The sequence below is a fragment of the Temnothorax nylanderi genome, unplaced genomic scaffold (genome assembly GCF_030848795.1).
Source record: "Temnothorax nylanderi isolate EJ_2023f unplaced genomic scaffold, tnyl_v1.0 TNYL_tig0197_pilon, whole genome shotgun sequence".
NCBI lineage: Eukaryota > Metazoa > Arthropoda > Insecta > Hymenoptera > Formicidae > Temnothorax > Temnothorax nylanderi.
In genome coordinates, this window is record NW_027249259.1 from 219,840 (window position 1) to 234,395 (window position 14,556).

At 38.9% G+C, this 14,556-nt stretch overlaps 1 protein-coding gene and 3 non-coding genes across 4 annotated transcripts; 1 reads left to right on the plus strand and 3 right to left on the minus strand.

The window, feature by feature from the left end:
* Positions 1-2,611: 2,611 nt before the first annotated feature.
* LOC139778821 (facilitated trehalose transporter Tret1-2 homolog) lies at positions 2,612-5,467 on the minus strand. Its single transcript, XM_071716919.1, has 2 exons — positions 3,649-5,467; positions 2,612-3,605 (listed from the first exon to the last, which is right to left on the minus strand). The coding sequence occupies exon 1, from the start codon at positions 5,229-5,231 to the stop codon at positions 3,702-3,704; it is 1,530 nt and encodes a 509-aa protein (XP_071573020.1). The 5' UTR covers positions 5,232-5,467; the 3' UTR covers positions 2,612-3,605; positions 3,649-3,701.
* A 7,127-nt stretch (positions 5,468-12,594) lies between these two features.
* Trnar-acg (transfer RNA arginine (anticodon ACG)) lies at positions 12,595-12,667 on the minus strand. Its single transcript has one exon. It is a non-coding gene; the product is annotated as a tRNA-Arg (tRNA).
* Positions 12,668-13,006: 339 nt separating this feature from the next.
* Trnae-uuc (transfer RNA glutamic acid (anticodon UUC)) lies at positions 13,007-13,078 on the plus strand. Its single transcript has one exon. It is a non-coding gene; the product is annotated as a tRNA-Glu (tRNA).
* Positions 13,079-13,834: 756 nt separating this feature from the next.
* On the minus strand, positions 13,835-13,908 carry Trnai-aau (transfer RNA isoleucine (anticodon AAU)). Its single transcript has one exon. It is a non-coding gene; the product is annotated as a tRNA-Ile (tRNA).
* Positions 13,909-14,556: the final 648 nt, after the last annotated feature.

Genomic DNA, 14,556 nt, shown 5'->3' on the forward strand with positions numbered 1-14,556 from the left:
ATCTATCGTTTTTTTAAGTCCAATCAAATTGGAGATAAAACATACATAACAATCGCAGAAAAATAGCAAATGTAGGAAAGAATTCATTGCGAAATAACTCTAATTGCTAATGGAGATAATCACGAAAGCTATATGGAGCGCGAAGAAATAGCGTCACGCAGAATAACAAAAGACGACGGACGATAAAGATTTAATTTAATTTAAAATAAAAACTTTCTCTCCTTCTCTCTCGCCGATGTTGGATAACGTCTCCTTCCTGTTTCGAAGATAAACCGGTCAACCTTTATCTCCCGCTCCTTAGCTCCAAAGAGTGCGAACCGCTACCCTTCCATTACTTTCTTTCCCCACCGCTGTCAGTGGATTCCTAGAACTTGATAAAATTCCATCTTCTTTTTCTCTTTCGCAGAGACCACCTCATTCCGCGATTACTCGGGCAGCGTCTGGAGATCGCTCCTTCAATTTTGTCAGAGAGTCGCGAACCCCCCTGCTGGAAACCCGGATTTAATCAACGTTTTGTCCTCCAGCTCGTATAAATTTTCTAATGATATCGAAGAGAGTTTGAGTTCCTCACCGGAAATGACAACTGCGGATACGCGACTGAGAGGTGCTTCTCTTTAAATTTCAACGTCTGGTAAAACATCTCGCGAACATCGAATAATTTTGTAAAAAAAAAAAATTAATGACACGGCACGTATTGACAGATCGTATGGGACAATGAATTTTACGATTATAAAATCATGTACGAAAGATAGCGGCTGTGGGAGGAGAACCGGGCACACATAATCGCAATTTATTAGCCCCGCGCGAAACATACGTCAAAAAGAAGCCCGCGATTACAGGGATTGCGCTACAAATGGTCGCAAATACGATTTATTAAGCCGGACAAAGCGTACACCTCTTGGAAAAAAAAAAACCCGCCGCATAAACAGCGGTTACGCTTTAAGCGATGCGACCGTGGCGCGATGTCGCGATAAAAAGTACCGCTTACAGCGGCATTTGAAAAATTTAATGCAAATGGAGTTGCGCTTTATTGCGCCGAGCGGGACAGAAAGCATCTAAATTTTTCGAAACTCTGATCTACGTTCCCTACACTGGCGATGGCGCGTTGGCCGAGACATGAAAGTATAATTGCTGTCTAATCGCTTCGCGTCCCGCGGCAAATGCGTAACGTCGAACAAGATGTCATGTCTCGACCGCAAACGCAGAACGATGATGAGGAATGTTTATGAAGTATATAAAACTCACGCGACGCGCGCGCGCGTCCGCTGAATTATGATGTTACATTTTTGTTTTGTTTACCGGTAGATTCGCTACCGAATCATGCTCTCGCATTTTTATCACCGCGCCGGATTACACACGATCTTCGCGTTAGTTCAAAATTATTATTGCACGAATATTTGTAACAACAAATATTCGTTCAATTTTTTGATATTTTTTTCGAGAGCTGCTGCAATATGAAAAAATAATAAAATCACTTTTCGTTACGGAAGTTAACATATATTTTTATTGTTATATTTACCTGTATTTGCGAACGATATTTGATGTTTGGTATCGAAAACGATACAGTTATACAAACATAAATATAAAAACATTTTCTAATCCGCAATATTTTATTTTTTTTCTCTGATTCAATAATTTCACTTTTCGAAACAAATTCTATTATAATTTCATATTACGTTACCTAGTGAGTTTTCTATTATTCGTGTTGTGTACACGTTGAAGATACTAAAAATTCACGTAGCACTTTGCAATAGCCAATACCGTTTACATTTGAGCTGGCGGTATATATTTATAATATGGTGACTATATAGCGAGACTCGATCTGAATCAGTACGAATGTCGTCTCGAATCGAGAGTGCTAAACATTCTCGCTCGACTGCATTTTCCACCGTTAAGCTCCTCAGGGCGGTAGATCGAAGGGAAGTCTGAAGTGCTTCATCGTCGGCGCAAAAAGCGCCATTGGCGCGGCGCTATCGCGTAGGGACCACCAAGTTTTTATTCCCCTCCATTACACGAGACCTTCCTGAATGGGCCGCACGGGAGAGGACGCACGACGGGTCATTACGCATTCATGAAGATTATATGCAGTTCAGGCACGTCGCGCGTGGGAAATTGGGCCGAGATTGTCCTTATCGTCATAAATCACGTTTGATATCGCCCACTTTTCATTCTCAGTCACTGTCGATCGTGAAATCTTTCAAATTGCCAGATTTCTTTTTCCGGCAGAAACGTGTTCGTCTCCAATATCCATAAGTATACTTGAAGATAAGCTATTTATAAGTATACAAATATATATATGTATATATAATTCAATTTTTTATTTAACACATAAGACTGCAATAAAAAAAATAAAGAAAAAGACTATGTGTTGCTGCAATACGAGTGACATTTTGCCGTCGCAAAATTTCCGACCAATATTTCGCCAGGGAATTGAGTTTCGCGAAGAAGACTACTGATCGAAAATGGTTATAGTAAAGAGAAGCAAGGATAACGTAACGACCGCTTTGCGTGCTTGCGATAATCAACGCCGAAGCGATCCAAGTAAGAGCATGGCTGAAGAAAAGAGGGTAATGAGTTAGGATTGGGGATGAAATTAAAAAGAGAAAAACCATTGGAGTTTAGCGTGATTCTTTATTGCGCTTACCTCTGACGCTTCGAGATTGAAATCATATCGACAGGAAGAATGGTATCTGAAGGATCTAGGAATTATTGTAAAATAAAAACGGCAACTATAAAAGTTAGTCCGATACAAAGGTAAGATTGAATCGGGGATTGAATTCATTATTCGATTGGCGATTATAACGATTCGTGCGACGCAAAAAACAATACGAGTTAAAATTGAAATCGTGTCATTCCTATTGAGAAACTATAATATCTACACGTATGTATTAGGATGCGGTAGTAAATATATATCTATCGTTTCCGGAACGTTTTCCGGAAACAGGAAACAATCTTTATCTTCATCGCCTTGAAATCTCGACGAAGGGCAATGAATCAGGATTCCTCGGATTTTAATAACCCCGACAGCACCGCCATCATATTTCACTCGCGTACGCGCCTAAGTCATTGCGCGGGCCGCAAACGTCACGCGAGAACCGCCGGGACGAACCGTAATTTCCATCAGCTGCGGTAAGTGGTCCGAGCAATAATCACGTGAGAACGCAATTTTACGGTCCGTCATGCCGGCAAGGCTCGCAGTTAAATTTCTATTGCACTCGCCGCTCCGTCCCGACGGCCGCAGGAGTCATTATTTCGGACGCATCGGTTAATTTTACGGCACGACCGAAATATATCCGGTCGGAAGAATGCGTCGCGTCGTCGCTTACGGCATTGCTTGCGGTAGCGCAGTCAAATACATCATTATGCCGCAAGCTAATCTCAACATCCAAGTTTTAATTTATAAATTGCATTAATTTTTCAATAACAGCAAAAAGAAAGGATATAATGTTTGATGCAGATATGTTTACTTGATATCATGCCAAGACAGCACGCTTTTTTTAAGGAAGTGACCGAAGAAATAGCAATTTATTTATACTAAATTAAAATCTACGAATGCTATTCACGTCGTACATAAATACATGAATTATCACAATATATTCACATACCTACTTATAAAAATACATGAATTATCACAATATATTCACATACCTACTTATAAAAATACATATCATATTCCGTAACATCTGCTCATTAAATGATCGTCATTTATCAAGCGGCATTTCCTTATCCAATCCGTTGTTTTTCTCAAAAGAAACACGCTCACGGAGTGGTACGTCCGCGCTTTGTGCTTGCGGTGCGTGAAATTCTTTGCCAAAAGACATCTGAATCTCTTGCAAGGTTTTGTTCTTGGTTTCAGGAAGAACGAAGTACAAAACACTAGTCCCGACCAACGCCACAGTACCGTAAACGGCGAATGTACCTTCGGGCTTTACAAATTCCATCATAAGCGGCATCGTCTTGATCACCACGAACAAACACGCGAAATTGAAGCTGCTCGCTAATCCGGAACCGAACCCACGGTGTTTTCTCGAGAACAGCTCGCCGCAATACATCCAGGGTAAGAAAAACAATCCCATTGACAGTAGGCCGACGTAAGTGATGAGTAGAATCATGGGACTCCAGGGTCTTCCAATGTCAAATGTCAGACACGCGCTTAAAGATAGCATGGTGATAGCCGCGCCGAAGCCGGATATAAGCATCACGGTGCGCCTGCGGCATATTTTCAGAAAAACGAACACGAGAACGGCGAATATCAGACGAATCACGTCGACGATCAGCGTTATCAGGTACGCGTAAGCCGGGCCGGAGACGTCCGTCAACATCTCGACGCAGTAGAACGTCATCACGTTGGTGCCTGAGAATTGCATGATAAAAAAATATAGGCAAACGATGCTGAAAGGCATCAGGAAGCTGCGCGAGGACCACGTCTTCCTGAACGAGCGCAGCAACGACCGTTTCTCGATTCTCTTCGCCGATATTTCCGCGAGCCTGTCGGTTTCCAGCAGGGAGAACTCCTCGAGTGACTCCTCACCACGGAGGTATATCCAGGAGCGCCTCGCATTCTCGATCTTGCCTTTACCCAGTAGCCACAACGGGCTCTCTTGCGAGTAGACGCTGAGGATCCAACAGATTACGGGCAACACGCCGCTAATGTACGCGGTGGTTCGCCAATGCAGCCAAGTTCCCATTGCGTGACACGCCAATATACCGGCCGAAAGGGTCAAGCTGACTGCCCCCAGCAGAACGCCACGTAACTGCGGATCGGTCGTTTCACTCACGTAGATCGAAAATATGGGCGCCAAGACTCCGGCGCAGTACCCAGAGAGAAGTCTGCCCGCTATCAAAACGTCTATGCTGTTGGCGAAGGCGATAATCAGCCAGCTGATAAAATAGACGGGAAACAGTAGTATCACTGACGTCTTTCTGCCGAGTTTTTCCGCCACGAATCCACCGGTCCAACATCCCGGGGCTACTAGCAGAGTCACGGCTGCCGCGATCCACGACTCCTGGTCGGTGCTGAGCACTCCGAAATGATCCGCGCTCGCAGATTCGGAAGATAAAGATTCGCTGTCATTGGTCGAAATTGTCTTCAGCTGCGGCAGAAGAATCGCGCTGTAGCCGCTCGACATACCGGTCACGCAGACCCCCAACAATGGTCCCAGAGCTGTGAACGATTGCCTGAGACGCAACTTAACTTTGGTATCTGGTACATTATAATCATTAAGCTTCATTGCGATATCTACAACAATCTCGGTCGTGGGGAAAAAAATTCGGAGGAGTTGATACAGAATGACGTAACTGTTCACTGTTCACTATTCGTGATATACACCCATCTGCGCTATAATTTCACTATCTCCTAATCTTTTAAACAAATTTTCAAAAATTTAAGTTCGTTGAAATGCACACATCACGAATGTTCGATCGATGGAATGAGAGTGGTCACTGCTTTGATTAGCAACGCAGTTGAGATAAGCGCAAAATAAAAATGTATTGCTCGATTATATTATCTATACTATAAAGCGATATCTGTGATTATATACGTAAAGTTGTTCTACACGAGGATCGCGACTGATTACATTTTATCCCTTCCACTCTTTATCTAATGGTCTTGCGTGACACGCCAATTGGCTGATCTTGAAACCGGACTGAGTTTTATGCACGATAACTGAAATAACAAACTTATATCGATAAATTGAAAATATAGGCCCATATTCTCAACTGTCTTTTATCGATAAAAGCGCGCTTTTATTTCCGAGATGCTACAGTTCACGTTACATATACTACAGCATTTTAGAAATAAAAGTGCGCTTTTACCAATAAAAGAGAGTTGAGAATATGGGCCATAGGCTTTTTTGGAAATTCACGAATATAAGGAAAGTATAATAGGTTAAATGAAAGCCAGACGCGGTAAATAATGCGCAAAAGTTCTTTAAATTTTAAAATAACGCCTAATAATTCTATTACACATTATTTTCCAACCTTAGTAAACTATGCGCCGCCGACTAAATTGTCAGACTTGCAACACAGCTCTGATTGGAATAGTAAAATACTCTCTCTCCTGCCTAATTAAATCGTTTCGATTTAAATATATATAATACACAGAATTATTAGGCGCTATTCTAAAATTTAAAGAACTTTCGCGCATCATTTACCGCGTCTGGCTCTCATTTCGCCCGCTTCTCGTATATTATGTCGATAAATAGAGATAATCCGTGCGATGGTGCAGTTACACGAACAATACGACGACTGCTAGGAAATTGCATTCGCAATTGTGTTAAACACGTAGAGATCAAAATAATGGTTTGTTATTAGAAGAAAGTCGTTTAATTACCCGGCTACGGAAGTCGTCGGACCTTTTTTTGCTCTTACAAGGAAATACGAAATATAAACCTCAATTTCACGGCTATTTTCTCTAAAGAGGGAAAATTTAACGTAATACCGCCGTGTGTCAGTCATATGATGTTGCATCCTTTTACGAACTAACAAGATGTAATCTCCTTTGAAATGATTTGAATACCATTGAGATCCTTTTCAAAGGCTTTAACGCTCGGAGCTACTCAGACAGTGTCTGGCGGTATATTCTCAGCAACATTAATATAAAACTGGTGGGAAAGAAGAGCAAGATAAGCAAGCTATCAAGATGTATCGTTATATAAAATTCACAACAAAGTAATTTTTAAAATTTGTCTGAAAAATGTCGCAAAACATTTGTCATAAAAATTTGCAAGACAAATATATACACTAATTATCATATCATATGTAATAAAATAACAACAATATGAAACTTGAATTTAAAAATAAAGAATAGAAGAAAATATATTTTTGCTTATCTGTTAAATGTACAATTTTATCCTTTTCTTTGCCGTCTAGCAATTAAGAAAATCTGAGTTCCATGTGGCACACAAATCCGACTCAACATCTATCTACATTATCCCCACGCAGCAAATTCGAGGGTCTCGTGTTAAAATAATTAAGTCGGCCCACCGTTCTGTAGAAAATTTAGACGCACCGCATGCGTGACGCGCACATACGCCCTCGCATGAAAATGAAACCGAAAATCTCCATACATCTCCCACCGCGCTTGTGTAAAATAATTTTCCCGCAGCCCCTCGGAAATACGCGTGGTATTTTAACTAGCTGAAAAGGGATTTAAATGATCCGGGGTGGCGGCCGTGGGAATTTGAGAGCCACGTGAATTTAATACGCACAACCCCCTCGTCGAGCGACGGGGTGTTTCGTATTTTGGACGGTTGCCAAATGCGATTTTCGCGTTATTTATCTTCCGCGAACGAGGATACGCGCGCGTCCGCGCGTGGATGAGGGTCGGGCTCGTACGCATCGATGTGCCACGATGTATCGTGCGCTTGTTCCGACGATTAAAAACTAACGACTCCGCCAGAGAGGAAAGCAGTAATGCCAAACGAGAGATATTTAACACGTTTTTGGTGTTTCGGCTGTAATTAAACGCTTTTGCCCTGTTTTCGCTGCTAATTTCCGCCATTAATTTCGAATAATTCTTATCCGTATATAGAAACTGTGGATTTATACCATATTCTCTCTTGTTTGCAGGAATTATCGTACAATAGAGATACGTAAAAAAAACTGCACAGAAGGAGAAAAACAATTTTTTTTATATTTTCAACATGTTTTTGTCTTTAACTTGTTAAGATCCGCGCTGAAAAAAAATCTAAAGAGATTACTTCCGCGAGTGATCTAATTTTCTCGGAAGTGAAGAAAAGAAATCTTCTTTTCCTATTGGCTTCGTTTGAGACTTTACCCGTAAGTTTCGCGTACGGTATTTCAGGACCGGTCGATAGTTAAAATTCTCACAACGCGAAGGCAATCAGTAAACCAATAGAAATCAAGAGAACGGACGGGCAAATAGTGAACCTGGCAAATTTCCGCCAATTCTATTATCGGGGATTTCTAACTCTGATATAACGGTAAATATTCTGTCGCGCTCTCTGTGCCTGCTATTCATCATCTACTTCGGTCTCACGTCGCGTACGAGATACGCCTTTTAATGTCGAGGACTCTCAAAAGTCTCGTTATCCCGCGAGCCCCTGTACTTCGACGTTAGAGGGAGGACTTGTTTAACGGCGAACGCTTTTACGAGAGGGTACCCGTTGAGATCCACGAAGAACAAGGAGCTTGTGGGTGCATTTTGATGAACTCGAGAAAGAATGAGAGAGTCAGAATGCAGTTTCACGAGAGAGCGGAGCGTAACAGTTGGCAATGATGAAAACGACGAAAGTCAAATTGATATTAGATGTACATAAATTTAATCATATACGTCACGTAAATTCAATCTGAAAATTCGTCGTTTCGATATTTCGAGAGACATACATAACGTCATATTTAAACATTTCTGTAAAACAAACAGGCAATCTGGGGGGACGATGCAATATCGTCGGCATAATTTCTGGAATATGGATACAATGTTTACGAAAGCTTTCCCCTTCGTAAAAGCGCCGAAATTTGGCGGAAAATTTATAAGCGCAATCTCGGGAGAAATTTCTGTAAGACCTCGGGTAATTTTAAGGTTTAATATAAGTTTTACTCGTCGTCTCTTCTCGGCCTCGTGTACAGGAGAGAGACTTATTTAACGGTGGATGCGCTCTTATGAGAGTGCATGTCGAGTACTCAGGAAGGCCAGAGACGTCGTAGATGAATGTTGACAAGCTCTTGAGGAATGATGCAAGGAGGCTTTGAAAGTATGTCCCTTCGTAACGATGAAACCTCTGCGAAATGTTTCCCGCTATTATTTGCGCACGGCGGGCTTATTATGACACGATGGCGATATTATGATAATAATGTAAAAGTAATTAAGTAGTTCTCTTTAATTCGTATAAACGTAAAATTTCAACTTTAAAATACGAGAAAAAAATTAATATAATATAGTATATGCTTGTATCCGTTTCGCGTATTTGTGGCATGTACAATTAATCGGAAGAATATTAGCTTGCATCTAATTTGAATTTTTATCTACATATGTGTTTAATTAACACCAGTATATTTATCTATCATTAGTAGAATATCTGCTCGTTTCCAAAACATCCTGTCAGCATATATAGCACACCTGACGACTAAAAGCCTCGAGAAAGCCGCCTCGCCGCCGTCGAACGCGGGATAGGCCAGCTCGCGCAGGGAGATTGATGTGTTCCGGAGCAGAGAAAAAACACCTCACGTGCGGGATGCATTTGTTCGGGGTTTCAGGTGAAGAAAAAAGGCTGCTTCTGTGTTGGAACGACCGAGAGGAAAGTTTCCATGCGAGAGAGGATAGCCAGGAAGGGAGCAAATGACGAAGGTCGCGAAAACGAGTATACTAACTTTCCTTGGGGATACCGAGGCATGCGAGCGAAAAAAAGGCTTTCAGACCCTTTTCGACGGTCAAACATTGCACTCTTTGTAAGTTCTCGCTTGAATGCTCTCTTTTACAGTAACCGCGTGCGACGTGGGAATCTAGTTAATCGATTAAGGAATACAAAACACGGAATTTGAAACATAAATGGAAATGCAACACTGACATATAAAGATCGTGGAATAGAATTAGAAAAATGTTTAGAATGCATAAGTCATGCGGTCACAAACTTCTGTTGAAACAAATAATTAAAATGTCACAAACTTTTTATTACTTGACAATGCAATTTGTAACCGTTTTACAAATAGGCGATTCGCACATGCTAAACGTACATTTAATTAAAGCTGAACATGCGCAACATCATAATAAGCTGTACAATATTTTTAACATTTCACAGTACATTTGGCGCAAAAATTACATTTGGAAAGCTATGGCTAGAATTTCGTTAATAAATAAAATTAAAAGTTAATCCTTTTTCCTCTGTGGGAAAATCAACATTTATATACTACATGAAATAGATTAACACAATGCACTTCATGTACATAAATACGGTTTAACGTAGCCGATTGATGCGAAAAAATATTGCTCAACATGGCAAATCGTTTATTTCTTTGCGAGTTATTTTGCACATTTCGTTACCTAAAAACCAATTTATTAAAATTTTTTTAAAAATTCCGGATTAATTTAGACAACTTTGGAAAAAATGATTAGCGATTGCTCATCACTCTTTCGTGCTTCTCTCTGCGGATTCATAACGCGTCCCTCTCTTTGCAATAATATCCAATATATTACCGATGTTCCACATGCGAGTCGTGCCAGCGGATGGCGAAATGATTGTTTTATGAGTGGTCTCATCGCCTCGTTCGCGTTGAGACGAACTCTCAGGGTATGAGCAAAACATTTTTTCGCAATAAGGGATCTGTAACGCAAAATGACGCAAAGGACATTTGCGAAGATATTTGCGGAAACAAGTATGCGCAAGCATAGTACAACAAAATTCGTCTTTAATGACGAAATTATCGTCAATCTGATGTTTGGTATAATACAGAGGTGTTCTGCTATCGCATATTTCTTATATGCACCAATATTTATGTACTCTGGTATAAAATACAATTTGAAAAGAAAACACATAGTGACACAGTAAAACAAAAAAAAGGAAGTTGGAACAGATTATCAAACCCAGAAGCAAATGTGTTACATATGTGTATTCTGAGCAACTGTGTCCGCGATGAGACTAAGTTTGTTCAGCTTATCATTAATCTCTCTATTCGTTCGCCGCTGTTCATCGATAAAAGCGGAGAGTCTCGCATCCGAATCTCTCAATTGGTCACATAGTTTTTGCAACAGCACATTGGTTGTGACATTTTCTTGCGACTGCGTCTGCACCTGAGTACATGATAGCCCACTCGAAAAATCAAAAGAATGCGCGCTCATTTCGACTGCCGGTGTAAGAGGTGTGTCCAATGAAGCCGCTAAAGATTTGCAGCAAGTATCAGCATATTTAGTTGCAGCATAAGGTTTGACACAACCAGGATGGAATACTCTCTTACACTCATCACACTCGAGCGATTGATTCGCAATTGACTTTTCGCACCTGGTGCACGTACGCGACTCCATGTATTATCGGTATGTAGTCACTTGTCGCTTAATACAATTAAAGAGATGAACTTAATTATTACAAGTAATGTAGCTAGCAAGTAAGTAGTTGATCAAGATCACCGTAGATTTCGCAATATAAAAATCGATCGTAATGTCATTCCATATAGCAGTACAGCATGCATACCACACAGAGCAGACAGTTCAGCGAAACGCGTTTTCAGCGAAAAGTAAACACATGCACATCCGCACTAGACGTCTTCTTCACCACGCCGTATATGATTCAATCCAGCAGTATTACATGCGTATACCAGCTCAGAGTATACAGTAGAGCCAATAGCATATACCGGCACATGCGCATCAGAGGTCTTCCTCATATCACAGGCACACGAGCAGCATAGTGCAGAAGGAGCAGATAGACAAATGCACTCTCAAGATTCTCGCCGCTCGCAAAACACAACTTAAAAGTTAGGTTAGGGCACCATCAGACCCGTCACCCGAATATCAAGTATAAAGGTGACGAGCACAGAAGAAACTGATTGCTGTTCGTAATAAGCAGCGAAAAACCTGCATATGGCTACAACAAAAAAGCCCGAAGGCAGCTCACAACAGAGATATGTTCTTTTAAAGTAAGAGCAATGTAACACAGACGTGCGTTAATACTCACAGAGACAGAGAGAGAGAAAAAGAGAGAGAAAGGAGCACATATCTCTTTTTTAATTTTATTATTAGATCTGTCAAAATGCAGTCTAATAAAACGAAATTTATGAAGATATGTTACTCAGTTTTGTTAATAGTTTTATTACATACTAGGTAAAACTGCTTCAAACCCGCTGTCAATTTCCAATAAGTTTTTTCTTTCGATATTATTCGTTCCGCAAAGCATGTATCGACGTGTTCAAGAGTGAGTTATGGAGAATAAACCAGGACAAGAAGCGCCTAAGTCAATATCAGCCGTTAAGCCGTTATGGACATTCATGCACATATATACATACATATAGGTATATTATTTATTTATTTCGTGTACGCGTCAAATTTAAAAGTCGATTATAATAAAAAAAAAGATCTGATGTTATCCTTTTGTAATGTTATTGAATAATGTAATACAAAATTGTAATGTAATAAAAATTTTAAAGCAACAAATATATAATTGCGTTAAAACATCTGTAGAAACGAACAACATTATAGGTTCTTTCGCAATTTTTGCACAAAAATATCGTATAAAATTAGAAAATTAAAGCATGTTCAATATTTCTTATTTGTATTATGCTTCAATATAGTGGATAATAATTTTTCTTTTGGTCCATTACATTTTCTCAATGCATTAAGCTTACAATTAATAGAAAATCAATAGACTGATAAAGATCAAGCGCCGTCACTTAATTCTCGATGTATTTAGCATATTTGCGTATGTGTTTATATAAGTATAATTCACAAAGTTACGAAACGAATTCTAATATTTTGCTCTAGAAAATTTCAATATGACTTATATATTGTTAACATTTTCTTATGCAATTGCCTATGTCATGCCATTTAATAAAATAGAAACATGCAAAATATATTTCTTAAAAAATATATGAATTTTTTATTGTAATCATATTCTAATTTTTAGTAATAAATTGTGTGAAAAAAAAAATCGATCCTGCCAGGATTCGAACCTGGAATCTTCTGATCCGTAGTCAGACGCGTTATCCGTTGCGCCACAGGACCATTGAAGTTACAAGTTCCACGTGCACAGTTTTCTATACTGTCTAAATATCTATAATGCTTCAAATAACAGAAACATTTATAATATTAAATCAAGTTTATTATAAGTTTCTTTTTACATAGAAAATAATTTTTGGAGTATATTCCGCTAAGTATTTAATAAATTCGAGAGTTAACACGGCTGATAATATGACAATATTCAAACATTATATCCACGTAATATTGCGATTTATATAATTAAAAGAAATGTAATCAGAGAATTTAACTTAGAAAATTTAATTTAGATTATTTGTAGCATTATGTCAGCGTCTTGAATCGGTTTATAAGAGCTGCCTTCAGCAATCCGGTATGGTCTAGTGGCTAGGATACCTGGCTTTCACCCAGGAGGCTCGGGTTCGATTCCCGGTACCGGAATTTTTTTTTTTTTTTCAAGAATTTTATATAAAATAAAATGTTTCATGAATTATGGATAGATATACTAATATCAGTAAATTTTCCGGAAGCTATAATTTTGCATTTAATATTTTAATATTCAACACGTGCGCGGATAAGATTCTGGTACGCGATCAATAGATATCATCACGGTTGCGGAACGAAGAAGAGTAAATAAGACACGGCTATTGTTTTTCTCAACGAAAAAACTTTTTCCTATTACAAAAGCCACGTCTACCATTCTCCAAGGCTGTCCCAAAACGGTCCCATTAACGCCTCGCCAAACAAGCCGCGTCGAACTGGAAAAAGTTACTCAATTAGAGTTCTGGGTCGTTTCGAAACTTGCTCCGTATTCAGCCGAAACTCAAATTCTTCCTTCTCCTCGTGCACTGCTTCTTGCACAACCACAAGCACGTACTTCTTCCGAAGTTCAGGGCACCGTGACCGCGGTCGGACAAACTTTTTTCGGCTTGATAAGTCGCGCACGTAACCTCAGCACAATAAGGAAAAAGGACATTATAGACGCGGAAGAAAACAAAAAAATTTCAAAGGTAACACTGCCTTTTCTTCCAATCACTGGCACTGGAATAACATTTAATTAGTATATTTTAATTGGAAAATTTTGAAGGCGTATTTAATTTAATTTCTAATTTTGACATATTAAAATGTACGTAATTAAAAAAAGTACTTTATAATTCTAAAATATAAGCATGATAATTTTCTACAGGAAAAAAAAATTGGCCCATGAGGGGATCGAACCCGCGACCTTCGCGTTATTAGCACGACGCTCTAACCAACTGAGCTAATGGGCCAACTTGCCTCAGAGCTTGTCGTACAAATTCATAACTACCGTATCATTATTTTTATATTTTTCTATACCTATATAGATTTCTAAAATACAAATAATTTTAAATATAATTACCATTATTATTAAGATAGAGCCAATTTTTGAATTTTTCATTTTTGAAAACGGGCGATTTTATTTTAAATTAAATGTACAAGTCAAATAAAATAAAAATAATTAAAAGAGACATATCAATAATATATAAAATAAATAAAATAACGTACATTACAAAATATTTATCTAGCATTAATTCTTCTCCAAAATTAAACGTAATATTTTTAATTCATTACGCTAATTTTATTGAAACAATCCAATAAAAAATGTTTGTCAAATACCAATGTTTGTTAAATGTCAATTAATAGTATTCTGTATTGAAAGAGGCGAGTTTATATTCGAAGCAAAGCAAGATATAATATTATGTCGAATGTTATGCGCAATAACAATCGTTACGCTGTTGGATTGATAGCAATCGATACGGAAATATTGTGCAACGATGAACGTCATTGGACGCTACCGGGTGAAGAAATGGTAAATATTTAACCTATATTAAGATGGAAAGAATTTTATGCAAATGAAAAATAATATTGACTGGACCGTAGAAAAACACGACGAGTAT

What these genes read in the sequence shown, in the direction of transcription:
- LOC139778821 (XM_071716919.1), bottom strand. Translation starts at nt 5,231, where the DNA reads ATGAAGCTTAATGATTATAATGTACCAGATACCAAAGTTAAGTTGCGT.